Consider the following 15,470-nt stretch of genomic DNA (forward strand, 5'->3'; position numbering starts at 1 on the left):
GAGAGGGCAAGAGGAGGAGACAGGGAGAGAAGAGGCGAGAGAGCAAAAGGTAAAAAAAATAAAAAATAGAGGAAGAGAGAGAAAGACAGATGGGGAGAGAAAGTTTGCAAAACAAGTGACAAAGACAAAGTCAGCAAAAGAACAAGCGATCAAAATAGCCAGGGAAAAGTAAGATAGGATGAAGGTATCCATCCCCCGAGAGTAACGCAAGTCACCACCAATCCACATAGAAGAACATACAAACAGGTAGAAAGAAAAAGACACACACACACACACACACACACACAAACACAACAGCCAACAGTGAAACAACTTCCCCTGCTCGCCCTGAACTCTAATTCCACCGTGTGCATGTCCGTCTTATGGCTCCTGTCAACACCAATGCTGCTCACCGGTGAAATGGATCCACTGATGGGACCAGGTGGAGGAGTGTATGCACAGACTGCCTTAGTGTGTGTGTGTATGTGTGCTCTGATGTGTGTGCTCCTCCCATAGCAATCATATGAGAAGTTGTTTCTCTGGCTGGACACTAAAGCCAACGTTTGGGCCAAATCCAATCTGGCCACAGAGCACTTCATAAAAACATCAGAAGGACGGAGGGAGGAAACTTACTATGACAGGAGCACAAACAGGAATAGCAACAAGGCTTCAATGGTGTTTTTAAGATTAACGAGTTAATGATTCTGCTCTTTTTTTTTGCTGCTGATAGCCAACATTTTGTGCCAATACTTAATAGCTTTAAATTTGAAAATCAGTTTGCTCGATATTTCAGTATAGTGATAAATCAATCTATCAAACACATACAGTAGAAGTGAGATATCATTCGGTGGATACAAAGGCATCCTTCTGTATGAGTCTCACTGGCAAACAACTAGCTGACCAAGAAAAACACTAAGTGAATGAATGTGTGTGTGTGTGTATGTGTACATGGGTGTGTGCAGAGAGAGATCGAGCAAGAGAAAGACAGTTGCAATGATTTTCACGTTGAACTGGTGTTTTAGTCTGTTGTGAATTATGATAAGTGGCTGCAAATAAAGTCACTCCCTCACTCGCGCACACGTTACAATGTGAGTCAGTACGTGACGTTACTTTTAAAACACACCTAGCGAGCCTTCAAGAGCAGGTGTGGAAGTGTTGCTTGAATTAACGCAGAGCTTGTGTATTTCCCCGTGATTTTATCTGTAGCCACAGGGCGTGTAAGTATTTACAATTTATATGTATGCTCAGGTGTCTGACTCCATTCAACTTCCCCTCGGGCGTCAATTTTATCTGATTGCGTGGTTTCAACAGAGCATGAGCAGAATAATTCTATATAATGTATGGATCTGTTTTTTTTTTTTTTTCCCCAACCAATTTCCCAACAACAGATTATAAAACTCTGCACTACCTTTTTACAAACTGATATCTCTTATCTTCCATCTGTTTGTAGGTAAGAGCAAAAATCTTACAGTGCTCGAGACCACTCATGATCCTGTCACGCTTTGGAGCAGGGAGGCAAACAGTGTTAAAGGCCATTTTCATCCTGAAAACATGGACGACTCTAATGTGGATGACGCACTGCAGCCAAAGACATTTGCACAGTGAAACAAAGCTTCTGTTAGTGCATTTGTGTTAGTTTTCTTCAGCCGTGAATTCATCGATAATACTCCGCTATCCTATGCTTAAAACATAGGAGCATATCAAATTGATTTGAAAAGTGTATGTGGAGTGCAAAACAAGTAAATAGCGGTATTTACTTGTTTGAAGCAATCTATAATTTGGGCCGGTCCTTACCATCATTCTCAGCTGTTTATAATTCATCCGGCAGTATGTTGTCTGGCCGTTTGTCTCAGACGATAAGGTCGATCGAGGGGACAGCTGGGTTGATGAGTTCACAACCATCAGCATAATTATAGATGTAATGCACAAATCCATTTCTTATGTTTGGATCTTGTGTTTTTCGAAAGGAAGCGCCATTCGTCAATTGATGGGTATGTGAAAGAACAGAATTGGAGGTTTGCACGACTTTGGATTTTCTTGGCTTTTAGGTGCTATGTTTGCATGCTGATGAAGGGTCTCTGAAGCACATGCAAGCGGGGGGGCATGTAAGAATTGAGGCACTTGATTGCTAAAAAAATCAAACTATAGTCAAAATAGTTGATCAAGTGAAGTTCTGGTGGTGGACTGTGAAGAACACACTGGACCAGCAGTTTAGAATAGATTTCTTACTGGCATTATTGGCACTATCTGTACTTATGATCGTACGAAATCGTACGAAATTCACCAAACTATCAATCTTAGATGTGATCTCATAACTGCAATATTTTACATATGTGCAATCTCATTTTCCACAGAGTGCTGGGTATTTCCACAAAATGTTGGGTATACCATTGGGTGCTTGCAACACGTTTTTTGCAATGAGGACGAAAATAAAAAGATGAGTGTTTCACAAGGAAGAATGAAAGAAAAAAAGTAAAGTCACCGCAAAACCAACTGATGAAATATTGATGCACTTATTCAGCATCAGAGGAAACAGAAAAATTGCTAGGAATTGCAGCACTGGATTCATAACTTGTTTAAAGGATGCCTTGACGATTAATCTTTCATTTCTTTACAGTCAGTGGTTGCCTTATGGGGTTGAAATCTCTGTATTGACACTTGCATTAACTCAGTGCAATAGTTTTCAGGATTGCTCATGACAGTGGGTAGACGGTAATAAGTGGAGGTTACTGGTAGAGATGCAGATAGTCTTTCACCTCAGTCTGACAAATGTCTGTCTATTACAGCATCCATCAGTTTGTCAAATTCCACGTGCTGCGCCTGTGGAATCTGACATTTCAGTCAATATTTTTTTTTTAAAAAAAAGGACACAGCTAAGACTCTGGTGATAAACTCTGATCTGTAAGGTCATCAAGAAAAAAAAGAGAGAGAAAAGAGCACACACACACACACATACACACACACAAACACAAATACTAAGAAAACGTTAGAGGTCATGCAGAACAAAATCTGTGATCAGTCTGCAGTAAGCCTGATGGAAATCAATACATTTCTGAGAGAGCAGTTGTGTGAATATGTGTGTGTGTCTGCATGTGTGTGTGTGTGTCTGTACGTTGTCAATAAACACCACAGAAACTGGTCTAACAGACAGAACATGTGTGCATCTCTGTATGCATTCATGTGTAATGAATATGGATGTGTGCAAGCATGCATATGGGTATACTTGAGTATCTTTCGGTGTTTCAAGTCCGCAGAGATCTTAAAGGTTACTGAAAATGTGAGGATGTGTGTGTGTTTACGTGTGGGCGTGTGTGTGGGTGTGTGTGTGTGTGTGCGCGCATGTGTATGACATCCATTGACTGTATTTCAAAAGTGAATCGAACATAGTTCAAGGTCTTGCTCCACTAGGCAATGAAAAGAAGAACTGAATCCTTTAAGAGGGGAAAAAAATGCCAGATTCATTCTGTTTCCTCTCAGAGTTATAGATATTAAAAGTCTGAAAAGGTCAAAAGACGTATCAAAATCATTACTAGAAAGCCAGTCATGCAACATTTGATCTTTGCACCGCTTGAGGGACCCGATAGCTTAAAGTTTGTAGTCTCTCAAAACGGACCAAGTTCTACATGCTTACACCAATTTGTATTTTTACACGTCTGAAGCTGATAAAGGAAGTGAAGGCAGCGAGCTGTCTGGTCATTTCCCCACATCGGTGCGTGCTTTGCAGTCATTTCAAACTCGTACTAGAAATCACCTCTTGAACCCTAGCTGTTGTCAGCCACAGCTACATCTTTTATGTCTCATAATATCTTGTTTGACCAGTTTCATCAGAATTACGTCCACTCCATCAGGGATTGGTGCCTTGTTAATTAAAATCAGCCATGCAAATCCGGCATTCCAATCGCCTGCCTCGGTTTTGTTTCCGATGAGGCGATGTTTTCATGAACACTGTGTCGTGACAGCTTCCAGGTTTTTTCTCAAACTAAATTTTAACAGGTTACAGTGCAGGCTCTCCTTGGAGCATTCGAAGATTGTGGATGAGAAAGGCTGGCATGAGAGATGATTTGGATTTTGTCAGGTCAAGCCAAACTAGGATTTGGGCTTACAGATGCTGCACCCCTCAGGGTCGGTTCAGGTTTGGCAGCATTTTTTTTTTTTTTTTTTTTTTTTTAGCTCAGTCTTGGCCTGTCTTAATATTTTTGTGCAGGGTGGACAATGAGATAAAAGAAGTGCTGTTTTCAATCTCCTCTCACTCTCTCAAGGTAATTCCTAGCTCCCTCACTCTCTGTTTCATTGGCTTGTTCATTCTCGTTCTTTCTTCCTGTCCTTGTCTTCCCTTTCCTAGTTACAGTCCTATTAATTAGCTCCATCTCTCTCATTTGTACATCTAATCTCATTCTGTGTCTTTTTTAACTCCCCTCCTGTTGATTTTCTTACTTGCACTCACTGGAATGATCTCTTTCCCCTTTCTGTCACACTTTTGCACCAATCATACACAATAATCACATCCATTTCAACATCCTCCCATCAGCTGTGTCACAGCAGTGACCTTGAGCAGCAGGCGGCTGATTGGCTTCTGTGTTGAGGATGTGGAGGTCGCAAACCCCAGTGCTTGGAATTAATGGACTCTGTCGTACGACTACAGGGCCCTCGACACATGCACACCCACATATGCAGATGCCATTGCCAGTAATAGACAGTCAATGGGAGTCACAGCCCTTACAAACCTAATTATCTGAACTAATGGCATCATCAGCTGGGGAATACACACAGTAACACACTAACACACAAACATGAGGAGACGGATTCTTTCACGGCAGGGTGAACAGCATGAGCTTTGACTTAATTAATTAATTTAATGAATGAAAATACACACTCACTCACTCACTCACACACATGGGTACATACAGGTGAAGATGACTTGGTTGTGAGTGTTAACTTCTTTTTACACAGTGAGAGGTGCAAGTATACTGTAAAAATGCATACACAGCCCCTGTGTAAAACTTCATTCGGTATGCACGCGCACATACACACACACACACACACACACACACACACACACACACACACACATACACACACAATGTTACATGCAAGTTACACATCATCAGCGATGCGTACGATTGTGTACAATAACAACATTCAAGCATTTTGATGTGCAAGCAAAAGGTTGACTGTGTGTGTGTGAGAGTGTATGTGTTTACGTACATGCACATGTATGCGCGCGCACACACACACACACACACGGGTTTAAAAAGCCATATTTACAAGCATAGACTGCAGCAAAGTATTACTTAATTTCCCTTCATAGCTGTGAGCACACAGACAATTGCTCTTGTTGAACAATATTGCTCCTTGGAGCCTAGCAACCATTATGATCTGTGCTTTTAGGGTACTTATTTAAGCCAGCAGTGCTCTCTATAGTATATAAACTAATTAAACCCTGAGTTTGTCCCTGACAAATGTTCAGGACCAGGATGCTCTGATGAAGCCTTAGAGAATTCACTGTGATTTGGGAATTTTGCCCAAATATTTCAGATTTTCTGGGCTGGCTTAATTGGAAAAGCTCTGGAAGACAGACTGCTTTTGGGGTGAATCGTACGAAGTCAAGTCTCACTAGAGAAGAGTCGAAGCCATGGCTGGGTGTCAGGAGAGGAAAAAAAAGAAACAAATGTTTGGGTGAGAGAGTGTTTGGGTTTCTTCAGCAGCCAAAGTGTGGGAGTTGAAGGGCTTTGTCTTCTTGTGTGCATATTAACAAGTCTTTGTTTTGCATCCATATTGGAAAAAGAGGATTGAGAATCAGCAGGATGGTTGTGGTGCAGGGATGGGGGACTCCAATTAGAGGTGGCCACCTGCCAGATTTGTTGGAGTGTAAAAAGGTGCGATTCCATGTTGGGACAGTCTAAGCATGGTAGCTCAACACAGCTAGACATATTATACAACTGTAAGATGTCAGCGTAACTAGAGGCATTTTAATCTCTCACTGTGTCCGCCCCATTCTGCTTGAAACTCTGCAAATCCTGACAAATTGGTTTGTTAGCAATTTGAAGTCAAACAGCACTACTTTAGGTCAAGTCTGCTCAATGAGGAGGTGAGACGCAGCTCGATGAAAAAAAAAATAGAGCCATGACAGCTATTGTCAAAGCAGGGACACTCCAAACAGAACAAAATCCACCTAATTACTGACTCCAAGTTACTTCCACACCCAAAGAGTTTCCAAGTGCTTGTATTGGGGGTTTTGTGGCATTGACAATCTGGATTGACAATCTGGTTTGACATAAAACTTGGTAATAGTGCATGTTCCACGGTGGTTATTTCATTTTGGAGAGCAATTCTTCATACAGATGTAGCAGTAGAGGTGTGGTGTCTTACCTGTGCATTTCTTGGGGCTGCCGGGTCTTTTGCCGTGCATCCCCAGCTTACAGTTGAAATTCTCCTCCCAGAACTCAGCGAACCAAACGTTCCTCCTGTTGTTGGACAGCGAACGGCTTCGGAAGTAACGGTCAAACGCTGTGGAGGATGAGCAAAAAGGTTACACTCAAAATAAGATAAGGGACTTCAGAAAGAGCTTTTTGAAAGGAATTTCTGAAATTTTTAACCGAGTATTTGATTGAGACTACCTTTATGATTGAATGCTTGGTTGATTGATTACCCAAGGTGTGAGAGAGATTTGTCTGTGATAGATACATACACACATAGAAATATACAGCATATATTTGACCAGAGAGTGCATTATCACTTCCAGTACAATTCCCCTCAAGCTCTTTGGGGTGTAATGCCTTTGAAGATAGTGATGGTGGTTCATACTATCAGAGTAATACCAGCCAGTTTCCCATGTAGACCTGGAATATGCCTGCATGTCTACAAACACTGAACCAGCATCCTCCTGGTTATTTGCCAGCATCTCTAAAAGTGCCATCTGCACTCTCGCTAGCTCCACTTCTAGAAGTACTTCAGAAAAAGTCTCTGATTTGGCGTGCCTAGCATGTTACTATAATGCGTGCAGGGCCTTTCGGTCTACAATTTGGACTGACCATTAGAGTCCAGATGAAGGATCTCAGACTGCACTTGGGCACGTAAGAGATTAAAAGGTCTTTTGTATAGCCTGGAGCCAGACCCAGCAAATCCTTGAAAAAAATAGTCAGAAAGATGTTCAAATCAATACAAGGAGACACAGGTATCCAGAGTAGCACTGGTTAAAAAAAAAAAAAAAAAAAAGATCATCACAATCCCGGATGTGGCACAACAGCTCTGGGTCGCTCCATGAGTGGAAAGTAATCCTAGCACTACCAGAGTTGAGGGGTTGATTTCCACTTTTAGAGTTCAAGGTGGTGTAACACACTTTGGACTAAAGCTATGACATGATGGCATACATTTTGAATAGCGAAAGATACTAAAGGATGCCTGAAAAGCTATTTCTGTGGAGCCAGCAGCTATTGGATTTCCTGTCAAATACTGTGGCAGAGAGCAAGGAGAGCAAACATTTTAGACCCGACTTTCACAATACTTGACCTGTTTAAGTGGAGAGGAGGGGAGAGAGGGAAGAACACATTTCTCCACTCAACGGAACGGAAATACTTGTCAGAGACTGGCAGGGTGAGACAGAGAGAGAGGTGAAGGAAAAGAAAGATGAGGGATAAAAAAACACTTGTGCTCCTCACCAGCCGAGCATTCATCCTGCAAGTAATTGAGAAACTAGCTATTTCTTTGTTTGTCGGCGAGAGAGATAAAAAAAAAAAAAAAAAGCTGGCTGCATCTGGACGACCTCACCCATCAGGAGACAGCCATGCCGTAACATTGCCATATGGCTCACCTATTGCTGCAACACCACTGGCAATGTGTTTGCTAGTAGTCGGAAAGAAGAGTGAGCTATTTATTTCGCCTGTGGGCCTCAGGTATGTCAGGGGAGGACTGTAAAGAAGAATTTACACTTCACTAATAAAAAGGATGTGTCATTTTCAACACCACTGGGAGTGTAGTGCAGGGCAACACAGCACATCTGAAACAAACTGGGGAGGGTGGTAAAGATGTGGGAGATCATCAGGGAGTTTCAGACTGACTTGTGCAGTCTGTGCCTTGCCTGACTCACTGTAAAAGCTGACAAGGGCTGCCTTGATTAATCTCCTCTGCTGTCAGGGAAATTGCTCCTGTGAGCGCCTGTGTAGCTCAGTAGGTAGTAACATTGCCAGGGCTTCGGGGTTCACTCCCTATGTTGCTTGATAGGTGGAGCATGGCACTGTCATTGCCCGGGTTATAGGTTTTACTCCCACTGAGCTCACCTATGATAAAAATGTAGGCTTTATAAGGTTGTTGAGATATAATCGTCCATGAAATGGCATATGACTGTTTGAGTTGAAGTCCTTCACATTAGGAGAAAAGCTTCTACAAAAAAAGCCATTTGGTGTCATATTCAGTGATAAAATCATGTTTAAAAAAAAAAAAAAAAAAAACTTGGGATGAGATAATTCCACTTCTTTCCAATGCAATTTGATTTGTACCAGGACTTTTTTCTAGGATATTTATACTGAAGAAAGGCAGAATAACACAAGCACACTAGAGAAGGACTCTTGATTCAAGAAAATTCAAGAGACATGATGATTACTGTTAGAAAAGTTGGGATTGTCTGGTCCCACTAGCATATTTTGTCACTTTTCAAAGAAATGCAAGATTTTAACACTGAATATTAAACTACTGACTTATTAAAATTAATTTGCTGTTTAGTCCTCAAATCCAAACATACGAAACACTCACACCTTCACAGCTCTAATAAAAGCAACAAAAGTACTGTGTGCAATGTTGTGAAGTTTTTGTTATGGCTCCTTTCCACATTTTTCGGTGGGTATTTGTGGTGAGGAGATGTAATTCACCCCATGCGTGTCTGCCCGTGCCTGTCCACGTGTGCTCATTAATCCTCCTCTTATTCTGTCTGACTCACGCCCCCTTTATCTAATCTGAAGACCCCTGGCGTGCACCCTCATGTCGGCCAACCAAAGCAGGCTTTGATTCATTTAAACTTCTACATGGTTTCTTTCACTCTCTCTCTCTCTTTCAGTTTATATTTTGTAGCCTCCATTTCCCTCCAGGAGTCAATTATCTAATAGGGAACTCTGACAGGGAGCAAATGAAGAAATCCTCCCTTGGCCTAATGGCAAAAAGTTGTTGCCTGCTGGGATCAAGACTGAGGAAACCTGGATGTCTTTCACTTTCTGACTGTTTCTGTCTAGGTCTATGTAACTTGATCTATTAGACTATTAGACACACACACATCACGTCAGCATCCTTTCACACAATCAGATCGGTGGAATTAGTTTCAGTGCAAAAGATAAATTACTTTCTTATTTTCAGCATGTAACACTGGAGTAGTTTTTGACAAGTTTTGACTAGGGTGACCGGATGTAAACAGTTGAAATGTAAGACAAACAGTGAGTTTGTTCTGGAAAATGTGAGATATATCCACTTTGTTATGTTACCAACTCTAAAAGGCAACGTACAGGTTCAGCATAATGCTTATATAACCTAGTAACAAACATCTCCATCCTAGTTTATTCTTTCTATACTTTGCTCTCTACTCAATTTAGCTGCACACAATACGCTATTCAAAATACAGAGTCGGTCTTTTGCTGTAATGAGCGCATTATGAGCGTCGGGCAGTCTTTTCTTTTTCTGCCATAGCTGAACATCACTTTCCCTGGTGGCCACAGCAAAAGCATCGACAGCAGAGGACCGCACTTGACCCCGCATATATAGAGTTTGACTGACAACCAATAAAGCCCTTACTGCTCTCTTCACAGCCAGTGGGTGGAAGCCAGGCGCAGACAGAAAAGTTGCACATGGAAAAGAGTTGGTGCATTTGTTTTAAGTAAACCAGTTCATGATGACATGTGGCCATTACAGCAGCGATTGAAACAGCACAGAGTGAAGAAAGAAGGGAATAAAGAATGTAATCTGCACCTCTTAAAGCCTTACCAATGCAATTCAGTGTTTACAACTGCAATAATTTTTAGCCGTGCTGCGTAAGCACGCTGGCTCCAGATCTCTGGATGTAATGGACCGGGTGACTGACTGACTGACTCTACCTTTCTGAAAAAGGTGAAGTATGCAATTTTGACTGGTAGGTGGTGTCGTCAGTACAAATTCTGTAAACACACAAACTGGCACACACACAGCATAGCGTATGTTCTTCTGGGCCAATAGTAGTTGTGAGCCACCAATTGAAAATCTAAGGTAAAGAAAAACATACATTATTTGATGGAATTGGTGGATTTTACTCTCGCAAGGCTCCTGTTTGATTATTTGGATTAGTTTGTTTCTTCAGTTTTAAAAATGCAGTGAAATGACTGTGCGGTAGGTCCTGAAAGAACTGTTTCGGTCACTGCATTTTAACTTGGCTACACATAGCATACACTGCATCCCTGAATGACAATCCATAAATGTGGTTAGTTTACTATGATAACGTTATTCAAGACCGAATGAAAATTCCAGGCCTTAAGCGGCTTTAAATCTGTGTGTGTTTGCCTTCTAACATCAGACTTGCTGCCCCACAAGACGGCATCAGCCTGGCTATGTGTATGTGTTGGGGAGCAGGGGGAAAGGGATTTATCCCCAATCAGATCAAAGCAGGTGGACAGCTTGGCTATTTCCCAAGCTCAAAATTTCAGCAGCTGTTAAGGTAACAGTAGAGTTATTGGTGTAAAACAACAACACTTGTGAACTTGTACATTCAAAAATGCAAATTATTATATTTGCATCTAATTCTGAGCAGCACGGTTTGCACTAAGATCATCTAGTCTTAAGGTTAAAAGTAAGAAATGCTGGTCAATATTGTAAGATGAAATGTATTTCAGTGGATAAACTGACATTTGGTGACATGAAACTATCAACACTACTTTAAAAGCCAGCCATTCTTTTGTTGTTATTGACATGATGTGTGCCACTGTATAGCTGTCTTCTCAGAATGGGCATCTGGGCACCACTATTATAAAACAAATCTAATTACTGCATTGTTGCTGGGTGAAGTGTAGCCTGGGTCAAATAAATAAACACTAATAGTGTGTTATACAATGTCGTGAGTCTGGAAAACCTAGTGCCCGTTAAAATGCAGCGCATCAACCTACCCTATTTTTGACATATAGTGCAACATGTATGCAATTAAATCTCACCATATTCATGTTATTTCCCTCACCTCCCTTAACACACATGCGCACACATCCCACTTACCATCCACAGACGCTCGTTTGGGCAGGATCGTGATGGCTCCCTCAGCCACTCTCTCTTGGCCAATCACAGGGGAGATCTTGGATCCCCAGCTGTCTGATCCCACCCACAGAAAATGACCAGTCTGGTTGTTCCTTTTGGCTGCATCCAGGACTCGTCTGATAGAGAAGGGGAGGGGGAGAGGAGAGTTAAAAAAAAAAAAAAAAAATCAGCTGCACATAGTGTACGAAACTGACCAGCAAGGGGCAGCAGTTTAGCAGTGAGAGAGAGTGTCCTAGGTGTCAGGAAGGTCCCAGGCTTGATCCCATAAAGCTGGGTGTAATTTCAAAGTGTCCTTGAGCAAGACACTGAGCCCCTACCTGCTCACTCAATGTAAATTGCTCACAGATACTGCATAAAAGCATCAGCTAAATGACTAAAATGCAATAAATGAGGGAAGACTTGATTAAATGAGGGCTACAAAGTGCATAATGAAATAGCTCAAACCATGCCTTCTGATTAGCCCAGACACAATTAAGCAGTGCTAGTCTTTCATTATAATCCATATTACTGCTATCGTAATATCAATATCCAAACACCCGTGACAATATTGCACTGACTTGCAGCCACGGTCTCTTGGTCATTATTGCTTTAAATTGATTGCGTGTAGGTAGGTGATAAATATTCATTCACTGAGTGTCATGCCGCTTTTCAATGTGTGCTATATTGCATAAGGAAAAACAGTCAACAGCGAATCTCAACAAACCAAAAGTGAAAGCGATGATAGGTGATGCACGAAACTGGCAGAGGTGCACTTGTTTAAGTGCACAGCACGTACCGTATGTCGTCCTCATTAGCGAACATGATGATGGCCCTGGCATTGGAGGTCTCCAGCAGGCGCCTGATGATCTTGTCAAACTCCCCCGGCTTGGGCTCCCGAGGGATCTTCAGAGATTGGGCAATACACACACCACCTGGAAGAGAGACACAGATGGAGAGGATATACTGTTATCTGTTTTTTTATGCAATTATTTCCTTTTTTTGTATGAATTCCAATTTTACTCAAAACTTTCATACTGTCAGATATCAATATGTTTCATGAATAGAGCATCCAATTTGGTAAACAGGTGCACAACAGAAAAAAAAAAAAAATCAAGAAAAACAATCACACACACACACAAACACACACTGTCAAAGCTACAGTTGCAAAGGATCAACAGTTTAATCCACTCAGGATCTGACAAAAACCTGTCAGTTGACTCAAACACTGATGTTGTGTTCCATGTTCATATCAGAAATTATTAATCATGACTTAGCTTTCACCCAGTTTACAAAGTTTTTTTTTTTTTTTTTTTGTTAGGGATTACATTTCTCTGACACTCACAAGGGAGAATCAGTACCCAGCAGAGTTGAGTAATTAACATGATGAGTGATTAGAAAAAAAGTTTTGATGACACAATTTGATTGACAAATCATTATAAAATCATGTCACCAAAATACAAATAAATAAATAAATGAATAGGATCTCAGGAATTGCCATTTTAAAGTTTCATGGCATCAATATGTGCAAGAGACAAAATATTAGGGAAAGAGGAATGAATTAGAAGAGGGAACAGAGGAAGTGAGGGATAGAGAGAGTGAGTGAGGAAAATACAGAATAAGACACTTAAAAAAGCAAATGACTAGGGGGGTGAACGTAAGGATGGGGAGGAAAAGAGAGAGGAAGTGCAGGAAAAAGGGGAGAGTCTGAGAGAGAAACAGGAGGAGGAAGACGGAGGTGAAAAACAGAGGAGTGGGGAGGATGGAAGGAGCCACAACAGGCAGCTGGAAGGAGAGAAACGGCTAAAAAAATGTTGCACATGGAAAGAGGGAGGTAGAGAAAATGCAGAGAGGAAAGAAGGAGGAAGTGATGGTGTAGGTAGGAGGTGTTGATACAGATGGAGGAAAGAGAGAGAAAAAAGGAGTGAAGGATAAATGAGGCGGCATGATGATTCTAAATCACATGTTAGTACACCCAGTCCTCTGTTCCCACTCCACTCCTGCCTCTTTTGTTGTGGAGAATGACAGGAATAGCAGTCACAACAATAGCTGACATTAGTTATGTCACTCACAATGCCTAATAATGAGCAAGATTTGTGTTGCCTACTGACACACACACACACACACACACACACACACACACACACACACACACACACATTCACAAATACACCATGTATTAGTGTTCACATCAGTATGACAAAACACACAAATGTATTAACAAATTTTGAAAGATCTTCTAGTCATGAACAAAAAGGAAGTCACAAAAACAAACACTCTTTCATTCATTCATTCTCTCTCTCTCTCTCTCTCTCTGTCTCTCTCTCTCTCTCACACACACACACTCACACACACACACACACACACACACACAATTCCACATTGCAAAGGTGAAAATGTGTATGTCCTTATTACAGCATTACATCATTATATACTTAACCCTCCGAGACCTAAACGGAGCACCAATGCACAGAACTCCATTTGTTTCTTAGAATATATTAAATAATTACAATAAAATTAAGACAAGAGGGTGCACTTTGCAATTAAAGAACAAAAAGCATTTTCAACAGCCAAAAAAGCGATTTTTAAATATTCTGAAGGAAAATAAAGGTAATTTCATTTGGTTTTTGGCGGGTTAATCAATGCACATTATATTCATGTCTGATCATGTCTGTATTCACACTGTGAGTGTATGTTTCTGTCCATTTATCTCATTTATGTCTGTGTGTGAGTGTGTGTGTGTGTGTGTGTGTGTGTGTGTGTGTGAGTGTGTGTATTTGAATGATGTCCTCTTCCCCCCCTGCCTGTTCCAGCCCATTTATTGAACATCTGTACAGTCTGTCGCTTTCACTATATCACGCCCCTTAATCACACACACTCACATTCATATACACACACAGACGCGCACACATAAACACACACATGTGCGCACACCATCGCGTATGACTGTTAAAACAAATACTCATTAGCCTCAAATTAATAGCCTCTCAAGGATAATCACTAAAGTGACAAAACCTTCTGTACATACACACACATACACACACATAATAATAAAGATAAATACTTAGCTTCTAAGTTCCAAATACTTTCTCAAGGATAATCACCTAGCTGACATACACACATGCAGAAACATACGTACACACAAACAGCAAACGGTAAAGTGAGATATACAGTGTGCACTCACATATGTGTCCACACACACATGCAAACACACATGCACAAACGCTGATGTCGGTATTCTCACTTTCTCTCTCCATTGTCCTTGGTGTTGCATAAAACTGATTAAATCATCTTTTGTTTTATAGCCTGCCTCACATCATCTATAACTGTCCCTATGGAGAACAGACTTCCTAGATAAAGACAATATCAAATTATGAGCTTCTGTGTGTGCGTGTTTGTGTACACACGCCCACATGCACCCACACACCTCTTGCTGTCAGTGTCCCAGGCAAATTTACAACTCCTCCTGAAAGACTCCCTGCTTTGATGTTGCCAAAAAACGGCCCATTAAAAGCGGAAGCCGGTTATTATTGCGCACCTTTGTTGCTCTGTTGAAAGCAAGCTGTGGGTTTAGGTCATGGGTAAAATCGACTTCTTTTTTTAATCATGCACACAACGTCTAGTTGAAGGCAGCATTTGTTGAGAAAGGAGAGGGGCTTTGATGAGAGACGGGAATGATAGAACATCAAAACCCTCAGTCACGATGACACTCAGACAGAAGATTCGCAGCACATCACAAAGTTAGCGTAAAGTAAGTGCGAGACTTGGAACGCGACAGACAAATGACAAAAGCCGGAAAAACAAGATGCTGTTTCAAGGTCGATTTTAAAGCTCCAATAATAATAATAATAATAATAAGTTAGCTGGGACCTAGGTGCATGATCCAGTATGAAAGTTCTCTGCCAGCCAAATCAGAGACTCCAAATGTCAAACCAAGTGATGGATGATAGAAAACTCTCCAAAACTTCAAGGTGCAGCCCAAAACAATGCCACCACCACACAGTGCAGAATGCAAAATACAAAGTTTCAGTGGTGATTTGGCTCTGGCCTAAAAACAAAACAGGAAGGAAACCAGGCTGAAAGATTGAGCTAATGTGTGAGGATAACAGTTTCAGTAGCTGCACCGTGAATTATATCAATTACATCATTCAGCTACACACCTTCCTCTGCAGTTAATAGCTGTGGCTCTGGCTCCCACCCAATCTTTGTCTAACTGCCCACTTGGGAGAACATCAAATTTGGGAAAACTTCTCATTATAAAA

At 41.3% G+C, this 15,470-nt stretch overlaps 1 protein-coding gene across 4 annotated transcripts in view; it reads right to left on the minus strand.

Moving 5' to 3' along the window:
• grm8a (glutamate receptor, metabotropic 8a) overlaps window positions 1–15,470 on the minus strand; it is a 283,521-nt gene that overhangs the window by 88,017 nt on the left and 180,034 nt on the right. For all 4 annotated transcript variants that reach the window (XM_030046271.1, XM_030046272.1, XM_030046273.1 and 1 more), the window contains exons 3-5: window positions 12,008–12,143; window positions 11,194–11,348; window positions 6,349–6,486 (exon numbers count right to left, since the gene is read on the minus strand). In XM_030046271.1, coding sequence (XP_029902131.1) covers window positions 6,349–6,486; window positions 11,194–11,348; window positions 12,008–12,143 — 429 coding nt within the window. The remainder of the gene's footprint in view (window positions 1–6,348; window positions 6,487–11,193; window positions 11,349–12,007; window positions 12,144–15,470) is intronic.

Source organism: Myripristis murdjan, chromosome 23 (genome assembly GCF_902150065.1).
Source record: "Myripristis murdjan chromosome 23, fMyrMur1.1, whole genome shotgun sequence".
NCBI classification, from domain to species: domain Eukaryota; kingdom Metazoa; phylum Chordata; class Actinopteri; order Holocentriformes; family Holocentridae; genus Myripristis; species Myripristis murdjan.